The sequence below is a fragment of the Jaculus jaculus genome, chromosome 1, assembly GCF_020740685.1.
Source record: "Jaculus jaculus isolate mJacJac1 chromosome 1, mJacJac1.mat.Y.cur, whole genome shotgun sequence".
Taxonomy (NCBI): Eukaryota; Metazoa; Chordata; class Mammalia; order Rodentia; family Dipodidae; genus Jaculus; species Jaculus jaculus.
Window position 1 is genome coordinate 16,699,061 of NC_059102.1, and position 17,465 is coordinate 16,716,525.

A 17,465-nucleotide genomic window follows, 5' to 3' on the forward strand; every position below is an offset into this window, starting at 1 on the left:
TGCCACATGTCTATGGATTATTGTATGGTATAATTGGGCCATGTAGATAAGATAGCTGTCCATCTTTACTATGAAAACTGCAAAAGCATTAAAATTACTTTTGCTGTTGCTTCCCTCACTTGTGAAATATATTTAAGGATTTTCTAATACTATATAATAATAGTTAGACTATGCATAGTGAGATCTTGTCTCAAGAAAAATTCAACTAAAGTATATTTCCTTCATTGGTATTAGATAAATAACTGGCTGGATCACACAAAATTAGCAGCATTTTATTTTGTAATCATAAATAATTATAATACATTTCTTAATATCACCCCTCATATTCTCCACTATCAGAAACAGTTGGAATTTTATGTAGGTGTTTTCTGATTGTAAGAGGAAAAAATAACCAAACAAGTTAAAGGATGTCTAATTTTTTAATGTGGTTGAGTTACTTGGTTCTAATAGTAAGGTGATAAGAAGACAATTCTTAATTCTAAATTGAGATAACAGTTTTTCTTAGGGAGAAAAAAGAAAAAAGTTTGGAATCCTAGATGTTCTTTAAGGTGTGATTATAACTAGACCCCTAAATCTGGAAGCTCTGCTGTGTACACATTATTCAAAATGACCCCAAGAACTTCCAGGGCCCATTCTCTCCAGTGATTTGGGTGGGCACTGAAGGTGGTCGGATAGTCCTTGGTTCATAGCAGTCAGAACAGTAATGTGAGCAAGTTAAGGACAGCTTAGGATTTTTCTACATTGGCCTAATGTGACTAGTTATGTCTTTTATTTAAAAAAAAAAAAAGTGCAAAGCCAGGAGGTATGTGGTTCACATGGCCCTGTATGACTTTCACCCAATACCTATAAGCACAGAGGAATATTTTTTAATGTTAAAAAAATCCACAGAAATTGTACTTTGTGATAGTATTGTACCTTATTTTATTCCAACGACAATATTGGTTTATGAAATAACACAGGCAGGCACAGCACAGCATTCAAGGAGATTTATTACGTAAACTAGCTAAAATGTGACTAGTACAGAGACGCCCAGCCACATAACGAGAGCTGAACACTCAGCCACCTCACCAAGGCTTGGGTATCCGTGTTCACAGTGCAGACAGAAAAGCCACCTGTCCTAAAAAATGTTCAGAGAGTGATTTGTCTTTGTTTTGATACATGCACTATATTAAAAAAAAAAAAAACTATTTTCACAGTCCTGCATGCCCACGATATTTCCCCTTCAGATACAATTCATCTTTTGCTCCCTAAACAGTTCTGAAGAATTCCTCTCTCTTTACTCTAAGAGATCAGTAGAAGGCCTGTCTTAGCCACTCATTCTTACAGAAGCTGAGGCCTTAAAGGCAAAAATAAAATAGGAATAAGTTATGTAGTACTGTGGGCAGAGAAAACCACAAGCTCTCTGAGAGAACCAGTTTGTACCACATTCTTTGTTCAGGCTGCCTTTCCCTTTCAGCCTTTTAAGAGTTCCTGCAGAATCATCTTCCAAAGCCGGACCCGCATAACTTCAGTGGTCCAGTGAGAAGGAAGCCTGTTTCCCTCCAACGTTGCACTTGGAAACCGGCTTTCTAGTCACCTAAGTCCCACAGAAAAGCTTCAGAAAGCAAAATAAATAAATAAATAAAAGGCTTAGCCACCTTCCTAGAAACATGTAATCGTCAGTAAGGTCGAGGAGTCTTTGTTCCAAGTCCTTTGCTTCTTGATGTCCAAGTTAACACAAACATGGTTTCACAAACTGGCAGGTGTTTTTTGTGACGACAGAACTGCAGGATTAACCAGAACTACTGGAGTCCTGCTCCACACTGTGTTCACATTCCAGTCAAATTTCATGCAACGCAGTGCAGACTGACATTGTTCACTAATAGCGTTTGCGGCACACTGAAAAGACATCGGTGACTTCATGCTTAGAAAAGTTACACTACCCAGCACACAAGATGATACACAAACACGTTTTTAGATGCTTGATTTTCTTTCCTGCTTGGAAAAGGGATGCATCCTGACCACCCTATTTATGTTTTCCTAACATAACCATGTTAGACACAATTTCATTCTTTCATCTTTGTTCAAAATTCATTTCCACACTGATGTGAACTCAGGAATCTAGAAAATAATAGCTTCAGATGATTCAAAATTAATAGATGCCCTAGAAAAACACTTGGATGACTTGCAGGCAGGTAAAAGATTCAATATTCTGATTTTTCAAGTTCTAGCAGCTTACTAGCCTTGTAAGTTTCTTTTTATTAATCATGAACTAGGTGTTGTTAAACCTTACCCTGCTTAAAACAGCCTAAGGAATCTACCCTCCATTTTCACTCAGGAAGACAGGCAAGTGTACATCATAAAGGGAAAGCTTCTCTTTGCTTCACCATGTTTCCCTTTGGCTTCAATGTTTGCAGCCAACCACATGACTCAGCAAGTTTACAACCATCTCTATTCCGGTGGTGGTTATTTATATAGGAAACGAATGCCAGCGAAGGCTAGTGAGTAAGTTCAAAAGGTGGCTGACTTAATTTCTTGTCCTCTGCACCTGAGATAACTAGCTTTTAACTCATAATTACATTGATTCCCATACAAGGTAAATAACTGCCATTCAGTGTTGCCATATAACACACTGTCTTCCATGATTTCTTTTTTGCAGACTTCTAGTTTCTCATTGTTGGGAGAGTCTCGGATAATGTGTGCTTTTAAACACTCATTACCAGTATTCAGAAAAAATATGATTTTTTTTTGTCCAAGTGTTTGCGAATGTAAGTTAAAAAATTATATTTGATTTGGATTCAGATATTTATACATTTACAATATACCTATTTCGTCAAAATATATTGTATAATATTTAATAAAATCAAATACATAAAATAAAGTTTTCAACACTGTTTATACAAACCCCTAGAAAAGCCGCTTTTTCTTTATAAGGCTGTTGGCAGTCGACCATGACCATGAAAAAGAAAGAATCACCTTTGGTTGTTTTACTCTCTGCCAGGGATGGATGGCGTGACTAAGCTCGGCACACGAGTCACTGCACTGGAAACACTTCTATACGTTAAACACCTGGATGACTGCAGCGGGGCTCAGTCACTTTCAGACTCCTCCTCTTCACCAATTGGATATGACTGGACATTATTCTGGGTATACATTTTTGTTTTAATGGGGCAGTTGTGATCCATGAGAATAGCCTGGAAAAGATCAAATTGCAAGTTGATTAGCTCCTTTTCCATAAAGCTAAAATGGTTTCAACTTGCTGCTTTTAAGGGTTACTGGTATCATTATCCTCTGTTAACCAGTGATTTGGATCAGTCACCAGGTCCTGACCTAAGAGCTCTGGCATTCTCCAGAAGTGAAAGCTATAGCCAGAGGTGGAGCCATTTCTGTGATGTCTTCATTGTACCTGTTGGGGGCAAACATCTATTTTTGTGAAGCAATAGTAGGTAGGTTAGTTTTTAAAAGTGCTGCTGAGAATCTTGTAAGTGGGGTGAGGGGTTTGTAGGTCAGACCCTCCAACTTCTATTTATAGACTTACAGCAGGATGCTTACTGGAAACGTAGGAAGTCTGCACTACAGCCCACTCCATTATTTCCACTCACGGCCCTGGCTCTGCTGTGGGCCGCCGACATGGAGCCTTTACAATGTTTTAAGACCACATCACCATGGCCCCTTAGATATCTTCCTAGGCCAGACATCCCACAGCTTTGTTCACAAAGATGCCCTCTTGGTCACCCTCCTCCCAGATCCTGGCTGTCCTCTAGCATAGTGTTCTGTTTCTAAAGAACATGAAAGTCTGGTGGCTTCTTTTATTGTTACAGAAAATTAACACAAAAGCGAGTTAAAAATAAAAGTGATGCTTTGCTTTCCAAGCATCCTTAACTAACAAGCACCTGCAACGATTATGCTTCCTGAAAGTGCAGGTCCAAGCAGAAGCCCGATACTACAACTGACTTACTGTGTCAGGGGCATGCTACACACCTTAACTTTGCTCTAAGCCTGTGTGGTAAATTGAGAGGACAGGCACGGGGGAAAGAACTTGACCAAGGGATACATAGCTGTCCCTCTGTGTCCTCAGACAGTTACATCTGCAACACCCACAGTCACCAAACAATTTATAGCACACCATTTGCATATAATATATTGATTCCCGGGTATATTTCATATTGGCTCTAGATTACTTACTATAAAATGCCATGTGGGGAATGTTAATCTGTAACCTATTGGTGCAGATATTTTCCCCACACACTTTGAGTCCAAATTGATTGAATCCACAGATGTAGAACTCATACGTATAACTAGAATGTGGCAAAGGGAAACAAAGACAGCCCCAGAGTCCACTCTGGTAACACTCTGTGACAGCGTCAGCGCGTGTAACTCAAATGAACTCCTCATCAGCTAGGTCTTGGCATTGTTCGTCCCACATACAACCCATTCCCCAGTTCTCTTCTGTGCACTCTGAGAATCCGAATGGATTAAAATGTTTCTGATACTGACCTGATGTAATCTGTCTCGGTGTCTGTTAGTTTTTACTGTCAGCTCTTATCCTGCAGATGTGATAAGACTGTACTTTATTAACCTTTTTTTTTTATCATTTCTCAAGAAATTCTCAAATGACCTGCTGTGTGACATGTGACGATAAGGACTTCCTTGACCTGAATCAGGCTGCTAGCTCAGATTGCCAGCCTCAGACTTAACTTTCTTTCCAATTATGCTGCTTGTTAAGTGAATAGATACTTTTATTTAATAAGGAGTTCCATTTCTAAAATAATTGGAGCAATAGATATCATGGTACACCTGGACCTTTCTCCCTTTGTTACAGTCTTAACCTGATAGTTAAATGTTATCTCCCCACGTTGGGGATTCTCAAGGAAAGATCACAGTGGAGGTAGAGTGGAGCAGGTTAAAGTGAAATTCCTGCCTTCACCTGACAGGGCTGCGAGCAGCATCAAGAAACCCTACCCTACTTGAGAGCACTTTGTAAGACTCAAAGTAGTCATCTCCCTGACACGAGCTTCTGGGGCACCTGCTGGGTGTACGCTCTTGCCCCGGAGCTCTTACTCAGCATCTGCACTGGTAAAAGGCAGGTCGTAGTGGAGGCTACTGTGAGCTAAGTGGCAGCAGTCTGCAGAGGAGGTGGAGCTGAAGTGAGCACTGAAAACTAAAAGGATGGACGCAGCAAGGCCGGTGAAATGTTCAGTCAACAGAACACTAAGCGAAACAATAAGCCAGTGTGGCCAGCCAAGACCTACCTGATCCGGAGGCAGTGTGAGATGCCTGTTGGAACCTCCTCCCCACAGCAGGGACACCGGGCACTGCCCCTGACCCTTATTGGCCCACTGGCAGAAAGGACACCTTGGAAAAGGGCTGTCTCTCCCTTATTCACAACTGCCTTCATCTTTCGATTCACCCATTACATTTGAATATGTAATTGTGGTGGCTCGAATTATGTGTCCCCCATAAACTCATGTGTTCTAAACCCTGGATCCCCAGCTAAAGACAATTTGCAAATTAAAGCCTTGCTGGGGGAGCCGTGTTGTTGGGTGTGGGCTTTGGGTTGTTACAGTGCCCCTCACCGTTCCCTGCTGGAACTCAGCTCACTGTCCTGTTGCTGTTTCCACCTACTGTGGCAGAGGCGATGACCAGCCTCTTTCATGCCACTCTTTCTAAACCTGCCATCGTGGAGCTCCCCTTGAGTGTAAGCCAAAGAAAACAACATGCCTCCCGTCAGGTGCTTTGTCCCAGCAATGAGAAGGTAGCTAGTCGTAGTTCATGGTAGGTAACTGCTGAGTCATCTGAAGGACCCTTGGACCTAGGAGTGGGTATACAATATGGACTCAGCAAAAACTGCACTTCAGGAAAGTTCAGTCATCTATGCGGACACAGATGATGATAATTTATCAATTCAGCCAAACTCAACAGCCTGGGTGTTTAAGAGGACAGCTTCATGGTCTTTACAACCTAGCTTGCTAGCTTTGGTACCTGTCTTGATAGGGTAATTGGTCAATAGTTGTGCCTTTAAAAAATGGTCATATATGTTTAAACAAGACAGATGGTGTGTAATATTTCAATGGCACCATGAAAAGACGGGCACAAACAACATCAAGTGGGTAAAGCAAGTGCCTTGCGGCCCATGAAGTAGGCAAGGAATTTAAGTCAGCATTCCACACTTTGCTGCAAGAGGAAAATGGGTTCACCTTTCAAATGAAAAGAGAAGGTAGGGGTTGGCATTGAATTTGTAGTGCAGCCCACAAGGTGATAAAAGCACATCCAACCACATGAGGTGGGAAAGTAATACACACGGAACACTGGATGGTGAAACAGGGTAAGGGTAACAAAGATAGGCATGGGCCCGAACAGAAAAGCTTAAATCTGTTTTAACAAAACTGGGAAAATAGCAATTGGGACCGGGAATGTAGCTCAGTTAGACTGCTTGGCTAGCATGTATGAAGCCCTGGGCTCCATCCCCAGCACCACCTAACGTGGGTGTGGTGGTGCACACCTGTAATCCCAGAACTCCGACAGTAGAAGCGGGGGGATCAGAAGTTTACAGTGTCCTTGGCTATATAGTTCCAAGGTGGTTAGCCTGGGAAAGAAAACAAACAAACAAACAAAAAAACAGTGGCTTTGCATCCACCATGTAAGTACCAGAAAAGGGACAAATGTCTCCGTGTGGATCACAGTCTGCTGAATGTGTTCTCTGCCACCAGCTGCCCTCATCCTTGCCCAGTCCGCTACATCCAGGAACCAGATTAGAAGGACCTTATAAGGGCCATCCAGTTAAGGGGACCACCCTCCTCAGGAAACCTCCTTTCCTGCCATGGCAAAGGTTTAAAGCTTCAAGAATAAAAATAAGGCTGAGAAATGTATCCTACTGTAAAATAATCCTTTCACCTGAATTATCATCAGAACTCTGCTCATCTCAGCTGGATATGTTAAGAGATCCAGCTTGCCCTGTCACACTGTCTGATCACTGCAGTTGTCCTCCACTGACTGTGGATACAGGCTTACACTTGCAGGCTTGAGTGACAAGGAGTTGTTTTCTTCTCCACCTGCATCTACAATACTGATCATTAAAAAATAAAAATAAAAAGAGCAGAAATCCAAATGGTAGGAAAACTCAAGTGCTCACAAACCCATTCGTGATTCTGTGAGTTGGGATCCATGAAAACACCATAGCTTCTGTCAATATCAGCCAGCTTCAGGGCAAACACCTTGTTACTGGGAGGTTGCTTAATGAAAGAATTCTTTGCTCCGGGTGGAATACCTTCTCCTGGCACTGCTTGTCCCCTGCATTTTGGTGACTGCTAATGCTACATGCCAGCACTTGAGTACAGTGGGCTTTCTCAAGTGGCTGATGATCAGTTTTCTCCTCAGTGGCACACGCTGTCTGCATACCATTATCATTAGGTGCTATCAGCCTCCACCACTTTCTTCCTGCCCTGTTTGCACAATGAGAAGGCAGCAGCTGCCGCTTGCCACCCTCAAATGTTACCATTATGCCAGTCAAATGGCATCCTCCAATTATGGGCAATAAAATGCACATCGCAAAATTTTAATGATTTGTCTTGCTAGGCACTTACTAAAGATTGTGACATTTTTCAGAAAGCAGCCTTTCTGGAGACCTGTAGTTTTTTTTTTTTTAATTAATTATGGACACACTCAGTATGTAAACAGCACTTGCTGGTACCATCCTTACCATCACCCATGCCCCCCTGAAGGGACCCTCCTTGTTGGGGATGCTGGTTATCCCCATGGGGATGGAGGGTCATACATTGTTGGGGTACCCATCGGTTATGGGGAAGAGGCGATGTCTCTGTGCGTAATATCCCAGCTTGTGGCTCTAAAAGTCTTTCCGCCCCCTCTTCCCATGAATTTCCCTGAGCCATGTTCGATTTGTTTTAGGTCGGGCCTGGTTAGTACTTGGATGGGAGACCTGTAATTCTTCCTGCTTTGCCTTTCAGGAGTGTCTCATCTACTTCCTTCAGTATGTTTAATGAAGGAAAGCACTGGTTTAAAAGGAAAAAGGAGAAGGCACTGAGCCTCGCCTCTGCCATCATTGTGCAGAACATGGTGGCTGGCTGGACAAGAATCGCCCCACTCCCACCCCAGCTAGTCTTCGGACCTCATTCATTTCCTCCACTAGCTCATGCCGTTGTCCCCAGACAGATAACAACAGCCACTAACGTCTGCTGCCTTGTCAAAAGGGATATCATATGCCCAGCCAACAACTAAGAGTCCAGATAGCAAAAGAAGGGAACCATTTTTTTGTGTATTCCTGGATGGACTAGACTAAGCTTTCTGGGTGAGTAGGAGCTCTGGATAAAGTAGGAAGGGTGGGTGGGTAGCAGTGGAGGCAGTAACCCATTTACTGAGCCCACGTGAAAGTCTTCTAACCCTTGTAAGCCCGTGAGGCTCATGCTATCGTTTCCCATGCAACAGAGGAAAACAATTGCACAGCCCTGTTCCCAGGCCCATGCCAGCCCTACACCACTCCCAAGAGTCTTGAATAGTCTCCTTGGTGACAGAAGCACTTGCAAGTGATTTGATTTCTTTGATCAAAAAGGGTTGGGAAATAACCATTCATCTTTAGTCAAATTAATATGGCAACAAAGGGACAGCACTCCAGCGCTTTGTTACGTCCTCGCCCCCCCCCCCCCCCCCCCGAGGTTCTGTGCTCAGCCAAATAAAGGTGGAATCAGGATGGCACAAGCAGGCTGGAAAACAGGAGGTCCTTATGGGGACAGAGCTGGAGACACGTGCAGCAATGGGAAAGAAAAGAGAGGACATGGACTAAAGGATCTCCACAGCCTCGGCTCCTTTCCTAGGAGTCCAGCGGGCCGTGAGAAACTCAACTCCCGCGTCCATTCCCATCAGATTCAGGCACAAGGCCAGAAGCCAGAGCTTGGAGTGTTTTTAAGATATGGTGAATGAACTGATGGATGTAAAAAAAAAATGCTTCAGACAAACAGACTAAATATAACCTAGATTTAGGTTCTGCTTTAAATCTACTATTGGGAAAAACCCATCAAAAGGCAGTTCAGGGCTGGAGAAATGGCTCTGTGGTTGAGGTGCTTCCCTTTAGAGTCTAAGGACCTGAATTCAGTCCCACACAGAGCCAGACGTACAAAGTTGTGCATGCATCTGGAATTAGTTTGTAGTGGCTGAGGCCCTGGCACTTCAATTCTCTTTGTCTTTCTTCTCTCTCTGTTTGTGTGTGTGTGTGTGTGTATATATATATATATATTTTTTTTTTTTTCAAAAAAGGCAGTTTAGGAAATCCCAAAGCACTAAGATCCACTCAACTGTCAGCACTTCTGAGCCAAGCCTGATGGCAAAGCTGGTACACCTACCTATTCCAGAGGTGGGTTCAAGGCGAGCAACTTAGTGAGACCCTGTCTAAAGATGCAAAAAAGTAGAGAGGGCTGGGGACCACTGGTCTAACAAGCATGAAGCCCGAGGTTCAATCATATTACCAGGGTGGTGAAGCTCTGCAGACTGTGCTTCCAATGCACTCCAAAAGAGCATCACAGAGGAGCCTGAGATTTGTCCATGAACACAAAACCACCACTTCCCTGCATCTTCCCAGTCCTCAGTCCACAAGCTTTCTCCTCTGAACACTGGGCACTTAAAAAAAAATTCTCAGCATTTGACACTCAAAAGACTAGCTGCCTCACTATCTAGAATGAAAATGATTGGAACTCTGAGCTCTTTATGTTGGAGAAATACCTTAGAAGGTAAAAAACTCAGATATTTCAAGCTTCAAATTTAGAACTCATAATTTGAGCTTCTTCCAAAGAGGGACAGTTTGTTTTCTATAACCTGCCTGTGGCTATGAAGATCTAAATTAAACAGTGCTACATGCGTGCCTCGGAGTGTGTGCAGCAGGGTGCACACAAGATTCGCTTTCTTGGGGGCTGAGGAGACGGCAAGCCCAAATACTCTTGTTCAGATCCCCAGAACCCACATAAAGCCAGATACAAGCAGCACACGTGTCTAATCTCAGCAAACCTACAGCAGTGAGAGGCAGAGGCAGGAGAATCCCAAAGCTCCCAGGCCAGCGAGTCTGGCATCCACAGCAGTGAATAAGAAAGACCCGGTATCATTGTCCTCTGACCTCCAGACAGTTGCCATGGTACACACATGCCCCGCCCCAAACACACACCTGTCTACATGCACAAAATAATATTTAAAAAATATTTTCTTACCATTTTTTCTTCTTTGGCAGGTGGACTTCGAAGAAAAAAGCAGAGCGGAGCAAAAATAATATCAATTATCCCAATAATTGTCATGAGCCATGGAAAGCCAATTGCCTTTGCAATGGCACCGCCAGCAGAAGGACCTTTGAGGAAATAGAGAATTAGAACTCTCTACAAATGTCTTGTTGACAGAAAATGCAGATTTCAATATTCCAGGAGGTAGTATTTGTCCCATATTGAGGGGAAAGCTGACTTTCTTACCAATCGCGTACCCCATGCAAAAGGCCACATCCGCGATGGCATACACACTCCCGTAGACGGACACGTGGCGCAGGTCCACAAGGTAGCCCATGATGGGCATCATTGAAGAATCCACCATTCCTGTGGACAGCGGGGAACTCAATGTGTGGGAAAAGGAATCTGAACCCAAAACGGGCTGGACATTCCACGCTCACAAGTCTGCCAGCTCTTTTCCGCCCATCACTGTCACCTACAAGTCTTGTGGCAGGCTCCCTGACAGCAAAACTCCCCAAGGACAGTGGGTTCAAGGGCTGTGGCAGGAATGGAACCCAGGACTCTGTTCTTGTTAGACCACCACTTGCTAACTCCGCCATGTCTCCCTTGCCCTCTGCTGTGGGAATGTCCCCTTCCTTGGGCGCCCAGTCTTCTGGTGACTCCCTTTTCCATTTTCTAGACCCAGCAAGCTGCAATCTACTGCCACCTGGCCTACTTCCGCTCAGTGCTGACCTCGCCCATCATCGTTTTCTCTGTCACTCGTCCCTTGCCACTTGGCACATGCACACAATTTCACCCGTTCCCATCCGTGCCCCACGCTAGGCCTTAGGCCATGAGCACTGCCAAGCTGGAAACTGCTGAGGAGATACAGAAGGTACCAGAACTCCAAGAGTCTTACACTGAGAAAGCCAAAGCCCCAGAGGCTGCCTCATTTGGTTTGCTAAAAGCCAACACAGACTACCAATCTGACAATCTCTGATCTCTTGAACAGTGGGACAGAGAACAGAAAAATAAGAGAGTATTCAGAGTTGTGGGTTCAGATCTCTAGCTGAGTGTGTCTGGTCATGCTTAACACCTGGGTACTGTTTCTATCCTCTCTAAAATGGAGTGATTTCATATGATCAGTGACTGGCTGCCCGTGAACACACATGCTTAAGTGTTAACAGAGCAACAGGCAGTGAGAGAAGTTTCACTTAGATTGCGTTCATTGAACGTCTAATCCATGCAGGATGCTGGGGAGAAAGAGGTGAACAAGACTAAGATATGAAGCAAAGAGTTGAATGACAATGGATGGCTGAATGTCATGAGGGGACACACAGATACCAGGCAGCCCAACCTTGGCTCAGGTCATAAAGGGCTTTGTTCATTCCTTCCACTGTTATCCCCCAATCAATTGCCTGGCTGTGTGGCGTGACACATTTGGCCTTTACTTTTATTATGATCAGTTGGTACTTATAAGTGAGAATTTCCCCAACATGTTATTTTCCTCTGTTTGTGCGGCCCTGCACCACACCAGTCTTTTTCTTCACGAACCCCTGTAAAAAGCACAGGCAAAGTCTTTGTCCCTATCTGCAGCTGAAACGTGCTGCTTGCAGAATTGATTCTAAGGAAATGTGCTACAATAGAGGGAGCTTGTGTCCGTCAAAGCATAGAAATGAAGCCCCATTGTGCCCCTGTAACATCGGCCCCTCTAAAACTGCTTTTCAGGACATCAGGACATAAGCACCTGCACTTGGACACAGTATCTTCATTTGCCTGGGCTACGGCTGTCACTGAGCTAAGCCAACTGTAGTCTCCACTCAAGCTTCTGGGCTGTATAACCAGAGTCTACTCGGTCTCCCAGAGGGGGAAAACCTCCCCCACAGCAAACGCAATTCCAAGGGAAGCACAGGATCCCTGTGGCTTACCAATCGCAAAACCGACTCCAAAGTTGGGAGCGATGAGTCCATAAATGTTTTTTGCAAAAGGAATCTGAAAGCAGAAACAAGTATTATGCTAAAACAACAAGGTAGCCAACTCTTAAGTAATCTTGAAAAAGTCTTAAAAGTATTTTCTCGGGGTCTGGTGTGCCTATTCCCTCCTGAAACAAAACCAGGAGCAAGAGGAAGGAAGAGGGTTGCTATCCTGACCTTTGCAAGTGAAAGCCTGAGTTGGGAATATACCTCAGAGGTAGTGTGCATGAGGCGCTGAGGTCAGTCCTCAGTACCACAAAATAAGTAAATGAATGAACAAACAAACAGATTTATAAATCCAAGCTTAAGATGAGTAGGCAGACTATCATGAAAATTCATCATGCTACCTGTGAAAGCCTAGTCATGGGAAGATGGCTGTACTGGGAGAACATTGGCCACTGGGAGTTATTGGCAATTAGAAGATGTTTATTCTCTATAGACATCTTATTCAGGATAGTGGCCATAATAGTTTAAGACACTTTAATATAATGGTGGATCTGGGTGTGGTGGTTCATGACTATAATCCCAGCATTTGAGAGAATGAGGCAAGGGGATTATCATGAGTTTGAGGTCAGACTGGCTACATAAGGAGACCCTGTCTAAAAAAAAAATTATGAAAGTAAAATTAAGAGTAAGATGATAAGTAAAACAACTTAGTAAGTTTGCAATAAAACACCTTAAATAATGCTTGACATAAAATTAAAATGCCCCCCAAAATTAAATTAAAATACCCACTGAAGAATTTTCTCCAAATGTGTTAAAGATACATCCCATTAAAATGATAACAAGCCAGATGTGGTGGCCCACGCCTTTAATCCCAGCACTTGGGGAGGCAGAGGTAGGAGGATTGCCGTGAGTTCGAATCCACCCTGAGAATACAGAGTAAATTCTAGATCAGCCTGGACTAGAGTGAAGCCCTACCTTGAAAAAAAAATGGGAATATAATGAAAAATACAATAAAACTAAGTATTAACAAACTGCTGTAACATGTTGCCTGCTAGTTCTTGCCCCAAGCTCAAGTTTCAATCTCAGATGGCCCTGTTTGTCAAACACCATCTTCTACTCACACATATAATGCTGATTCCAACAATTATCATCCCCAGAAGTGCACAGAGCCACCTACAGGGAGAAAAAGCTCATCAATAAATGACCACTTGGGGTGTTTTCCCCAGACTGCCTTGTCAATGTAATCCAAACAATTCCTTGTAACAGCTAAAGCAGAAACACTTCAAATTTCTTCAGAGAATCACGTTCACTTGGGATTCACAGGGTGAATGCTATTTTCATTTAATCTTACCTCCCCATTTTGTGTGCAAGTATCCCAAAAATATTGGTTCCAATGAGATAAGAGATGCTCGCTGGCAAGAAAGCGACGCCTGTGAATTTATGAAAAGGACACCTTATCAGTACTGACAGCACGTCAGAGAACTAATAACCACAGACAGCACAGAGTTGATTCAAGCAGCTGAGATGAAGCCCGTGGCCTGCACCCAAGCAGCTAATATCCGGCCTGGTCTGGACCCCACACGGCTTATCCTTCCCGGATGGCTGCCGAGACATGCCAGAAATGGAAACCATTTCTCTATCGAGGACTGCATCTCCCTCCCACCTTCGTCTGATGGCAGCATTACCCATGGACCGATACAGACAGGTCCCGACTGTTGGGAGCCTAGCAGTGGCCATCCATATGTGCCAGACATGTCCTCCTCCCCTCTGTACCCCAGGATACAAGTAGGGCTCAGGCATTGACAGAATTAGGGGAAACGGATCAAACAAAAAGAGCCGTGAAAACTATCCAGGACCCAGCACGCAACACAATTACTTTCCCTTACAGGTTTATACGTGTGTGCACGCATGCACATAAGGTTTTGCGCACATAAATGGAATTAGGCTGTGCCTACTGTGTATTCTGCTTTTCTCAATTAACTTTATGACTTTTCTTCAAGTTTAATAAAAATGTCCGTTTGGTCATTTTTCGTGATGAAATTGTAGAGGACTAACACTTCATGGCCAAGGCTTCCCTAGGGGAGGGACCTTGCACTGTGGGGGAGCAGAAGTTGCCCTCAACATGGTCCCACATTGAATAGGAAAAGCCCTAGCCAGACATGGACACAAGAACTGTCCACCTCAACTGTATTGTCCATCACGAAGATAATCTCATGATAAGAGACTGCTTTTCAACCTCTTAATGAACTCAGTGTAGATTCTTGAAATCAGATACCTGGGACTTGCTTCCGAGCCTTTCCCACAAGAGGTAAAAGCTGCCTCGTTCTCAACCATGAGTGCATATTCTGGCTGTGTATAGATGGCCAGCAGATGCCCGCTACATTCACAATGCTGCTCTGGCAAGGTCACAGATGAACGGGTGCTGTCACGTCTTTTTAAGGCTAAAGCACCAATGGAAGCCATCAAACCCTGGGACAAGGTGAGCCTCCACCACCACAGAAACTTAAATAGGACAGGATCTGTGAACAACTCAACCCAATTCATGCCACACCCAGGGTCCTGGGAAACAGCAGAAAGCAATCTCCTTTCATGTTCCAGGCGCTCATTTCTATCACACCTAGCAATATGCAGAGACCAAATAATTGTTCAGTGTAATTCAGCAAACATTACCTGACAGCCATGTGCCTGGCCCAAAGCCTGCCCACAGCAGTCACAATGACAATATGGATCTTGTCACCATGGAACATGTCTTTCAAGGAACGGATATTTGAACTGTGTGACAAGGCCTTGCTGAGAACATAACAAAAGCACTGTGTTCTGGGAACCTCAAACCTGCAGCTGGCTGAATGCTCCCAAGTGGATGGTATTTAAACCTGACCTCACTCGTGGCCAACTTCTCAAGCTCTAGAGACCAGGTGAGTCTGGGTGGGAGAAATCATGCAGGTCAACAGAAACAAGGGCCACGGAGGCAGGAGTGAAGGAAGCAAGCACACTGTGAGGAACAGAGCAGCAAGACAGCAAGCCAGTGCCACCCGGGCTCGGGATCGTAGAAGCAACATGGAAGGAAACTGGAGAAAGGGAGAAGGGTTCTGTGGGACGCCAGGGCCCGGATCCCGTGTGACACAACTGCCACTCGCACCGGCCCACTGCGGCCCTGGGGAACTGCATTTCCAGTACTGGAGGTTGTGTTTTCTAGATAAGCCGGAACTGAGTTCTTGCATAAGATCTGATTTTTTTTTTAATTTTTTTTTTTAATTTATTTGAGAGTGACAGACACAAAGAGAAAGACAGATAGAGGGAGAGAGAGAGAATGGGCGCGCCAGGGCTTCCAGCCTCTGCAAACGAACTCCAGACGCGTGCGCCCCCTTGTGCATCTGGCTAATGTGGGACCTGGGGAACCGAGCCTCGAACCGGGCTCCTTAGGCTTCACAGGCAAGCGCTTAACCGCTAAGCCATCTCTCCAGCCCAAGATCTGATTTTTAAATAGAGATAATTTTTTTTAAGAAGTAAAACCTAATGGTGGCCACTGCTATACCAGAAAATCAAAGAAACCTACTTAAGCTTGATTCACAGATGAGCCATAAAGCTCATAAAGCTTACAGAGGACCCAGCCAGGTCCACATGACCTCTACCAAGTGCTTCTGACCAGAGCCTGGGAAGAGGCTCCAGAGGGATGCAGAGAAACTCCAGCAGAAGCCACTGAGCAGCCACTTCTTTTCAGTCTACATGTAGATACCATGTTTGTACATAGGACACCACACTCACACATGAGACACAAAGGACCAGATTAAATACCACACTAACACACGGGACACAAGGACACTAGATTACAATACCACACTCACACACACACGGGACACGAGGACAGTGGTGAGAACACCACACTCACACACACACGGGACACGAGGACAGTGGTGAGAACACCACACTCACACACACACGGGACACGAGGACAGTGGTGAGAACACCACACTCACACACACACGGGACACGAGGACATGGGTGAGAACACCACACTCACACACACACGGGACACGAGGACAGTGGGTGAGAACACCACACTCACACACACACGGGACACGAGGACAGCGGGTGAGAACGCCACACTCACACACACACGGGACACGAGGACAGCGGGTAAGAACACCACACTCACTCACACACGGGACACGAGGACAGCGGGTGAGAACCACACTCACACACACACGGGACACGAGGACAGCGGGTAAGAACACCACACTCACTCACACACGGGACACGGGGACAGTGGTGAGAACACCACACTCACACACACACGGGACACGAGGACAGTGGTGAGAACCACACTCACACACACACGGGACACGAGGACAGCGGGTAAGAACACCACACTCACTCACACACGGGACACGGGGACAGTGGTGAGAACACCACACTCACACACACACGGGACACGAGGACAGTGGGTGAGAACGCCACACTCACACACACACGGGACACGAGGACAGTGGTGAGAACACCACACTCACACACACACGGGACACGAGGACAGTGGTGAGAACACAACACTCACACACACACGGGACACGAGGACAGTGGTGAGAACGCCACACTCACTCACACACGGGAAACGAGGACAGTGGTGAGAACGCCACACTCACTCACACATGGGACACGAGGACAGTGGTGAGAACACCACACTCACTCACACACGGGACACGAGGACAGTGGTGAGAACACCACACTCACTCACACACGGGACACGAGGACAGTGGGTGAGAACACCACACTCACACACACACGGGACACGAGGACAGTGGTGAGAACACCACACTCACTCACACACGGGACACGAGGACAGTGGTGAGAACACCACACTCACTCACACACGAGACACGAGGACAGCGGGTGAGAACACCACACTCACACACACACGGGACACGGGGACAGTGGTGAGAACACCACACTCACACACACACGGGACACGAGGACAGTGGTGAGAACACCACACTCACTCACACACGGGACACGAGGACAGTGGGTGAGAACGCCACACTCACACACACACGGGACACGAGGACAGTGGTGAGAACGCCACACTCACACACACACGGGACACGAGGACAGTGGTGAGAACGCCACACACACACACGGGACACGAGGACAGTGGTGAGAACGCCACACTCACACACACACGGGACACGAGGACAGTGGTGAGAACGCCACACTCACACACACATGGGACACGAGGACAGTGGTGAGAACGCCACACTCACACACGGGACACGAGGACAGTGGTGAGAACGCCACACTCACACACACACGGGACACGAGGACAGTGGTGAGAACGCCACACTCACACACACACGGGACACGAGGACAGTGGGTGAGAATG

The 17,465-nt window shown here is 45.4% G+C and overlaps 1 protein-coding gene across 1 annotated transcript in view; it reads right to left on the reverse strand.

Moving 5' to 3' along the window:
* Positions 1 to 1,197: 1,197 nt before the first annotated feature.
* The window catches only part of Slc18a2 (solute carrier family 18 member A2), a 46,354-nt gene continuing 30,086 nt past the window's right edge, over positions 1,198 to 17,465 (reverse strand). Inside the window, exons 10-15 of the mRNA XM_004659303.2 lie at positions 13,443 to 13,521; positions 13,213 to 13,264; positions 12,101 to 12,164; positions 10,440 to 10,559; positions 10,188 to 10,321; positions 1,198 to 3,173 (exon numbers count right to left, since the gene is read on the reverse strand). Of these exons, the coding sequence (XP_004659360.1) occupies positions 3,069 to 3,173; positions 10,188 to 10,321; positions 10,440 to 10,559; positions 12,101 to 12,164; positions 13,213 to 13,264; positions 13,443 to 13,521 (554 nt within the window). The 3' untranslated portion in view covers positions 1,198 to 3,068. The remainder of the gene's footprint in view (positions 3,174 to 10,187; positions 10,322 to 10,439; positions 10,560 to 12,100; positions 12,165 to 13,212; positions 13,265 to 13,442; positions 13,522 to 17,465) is intronic.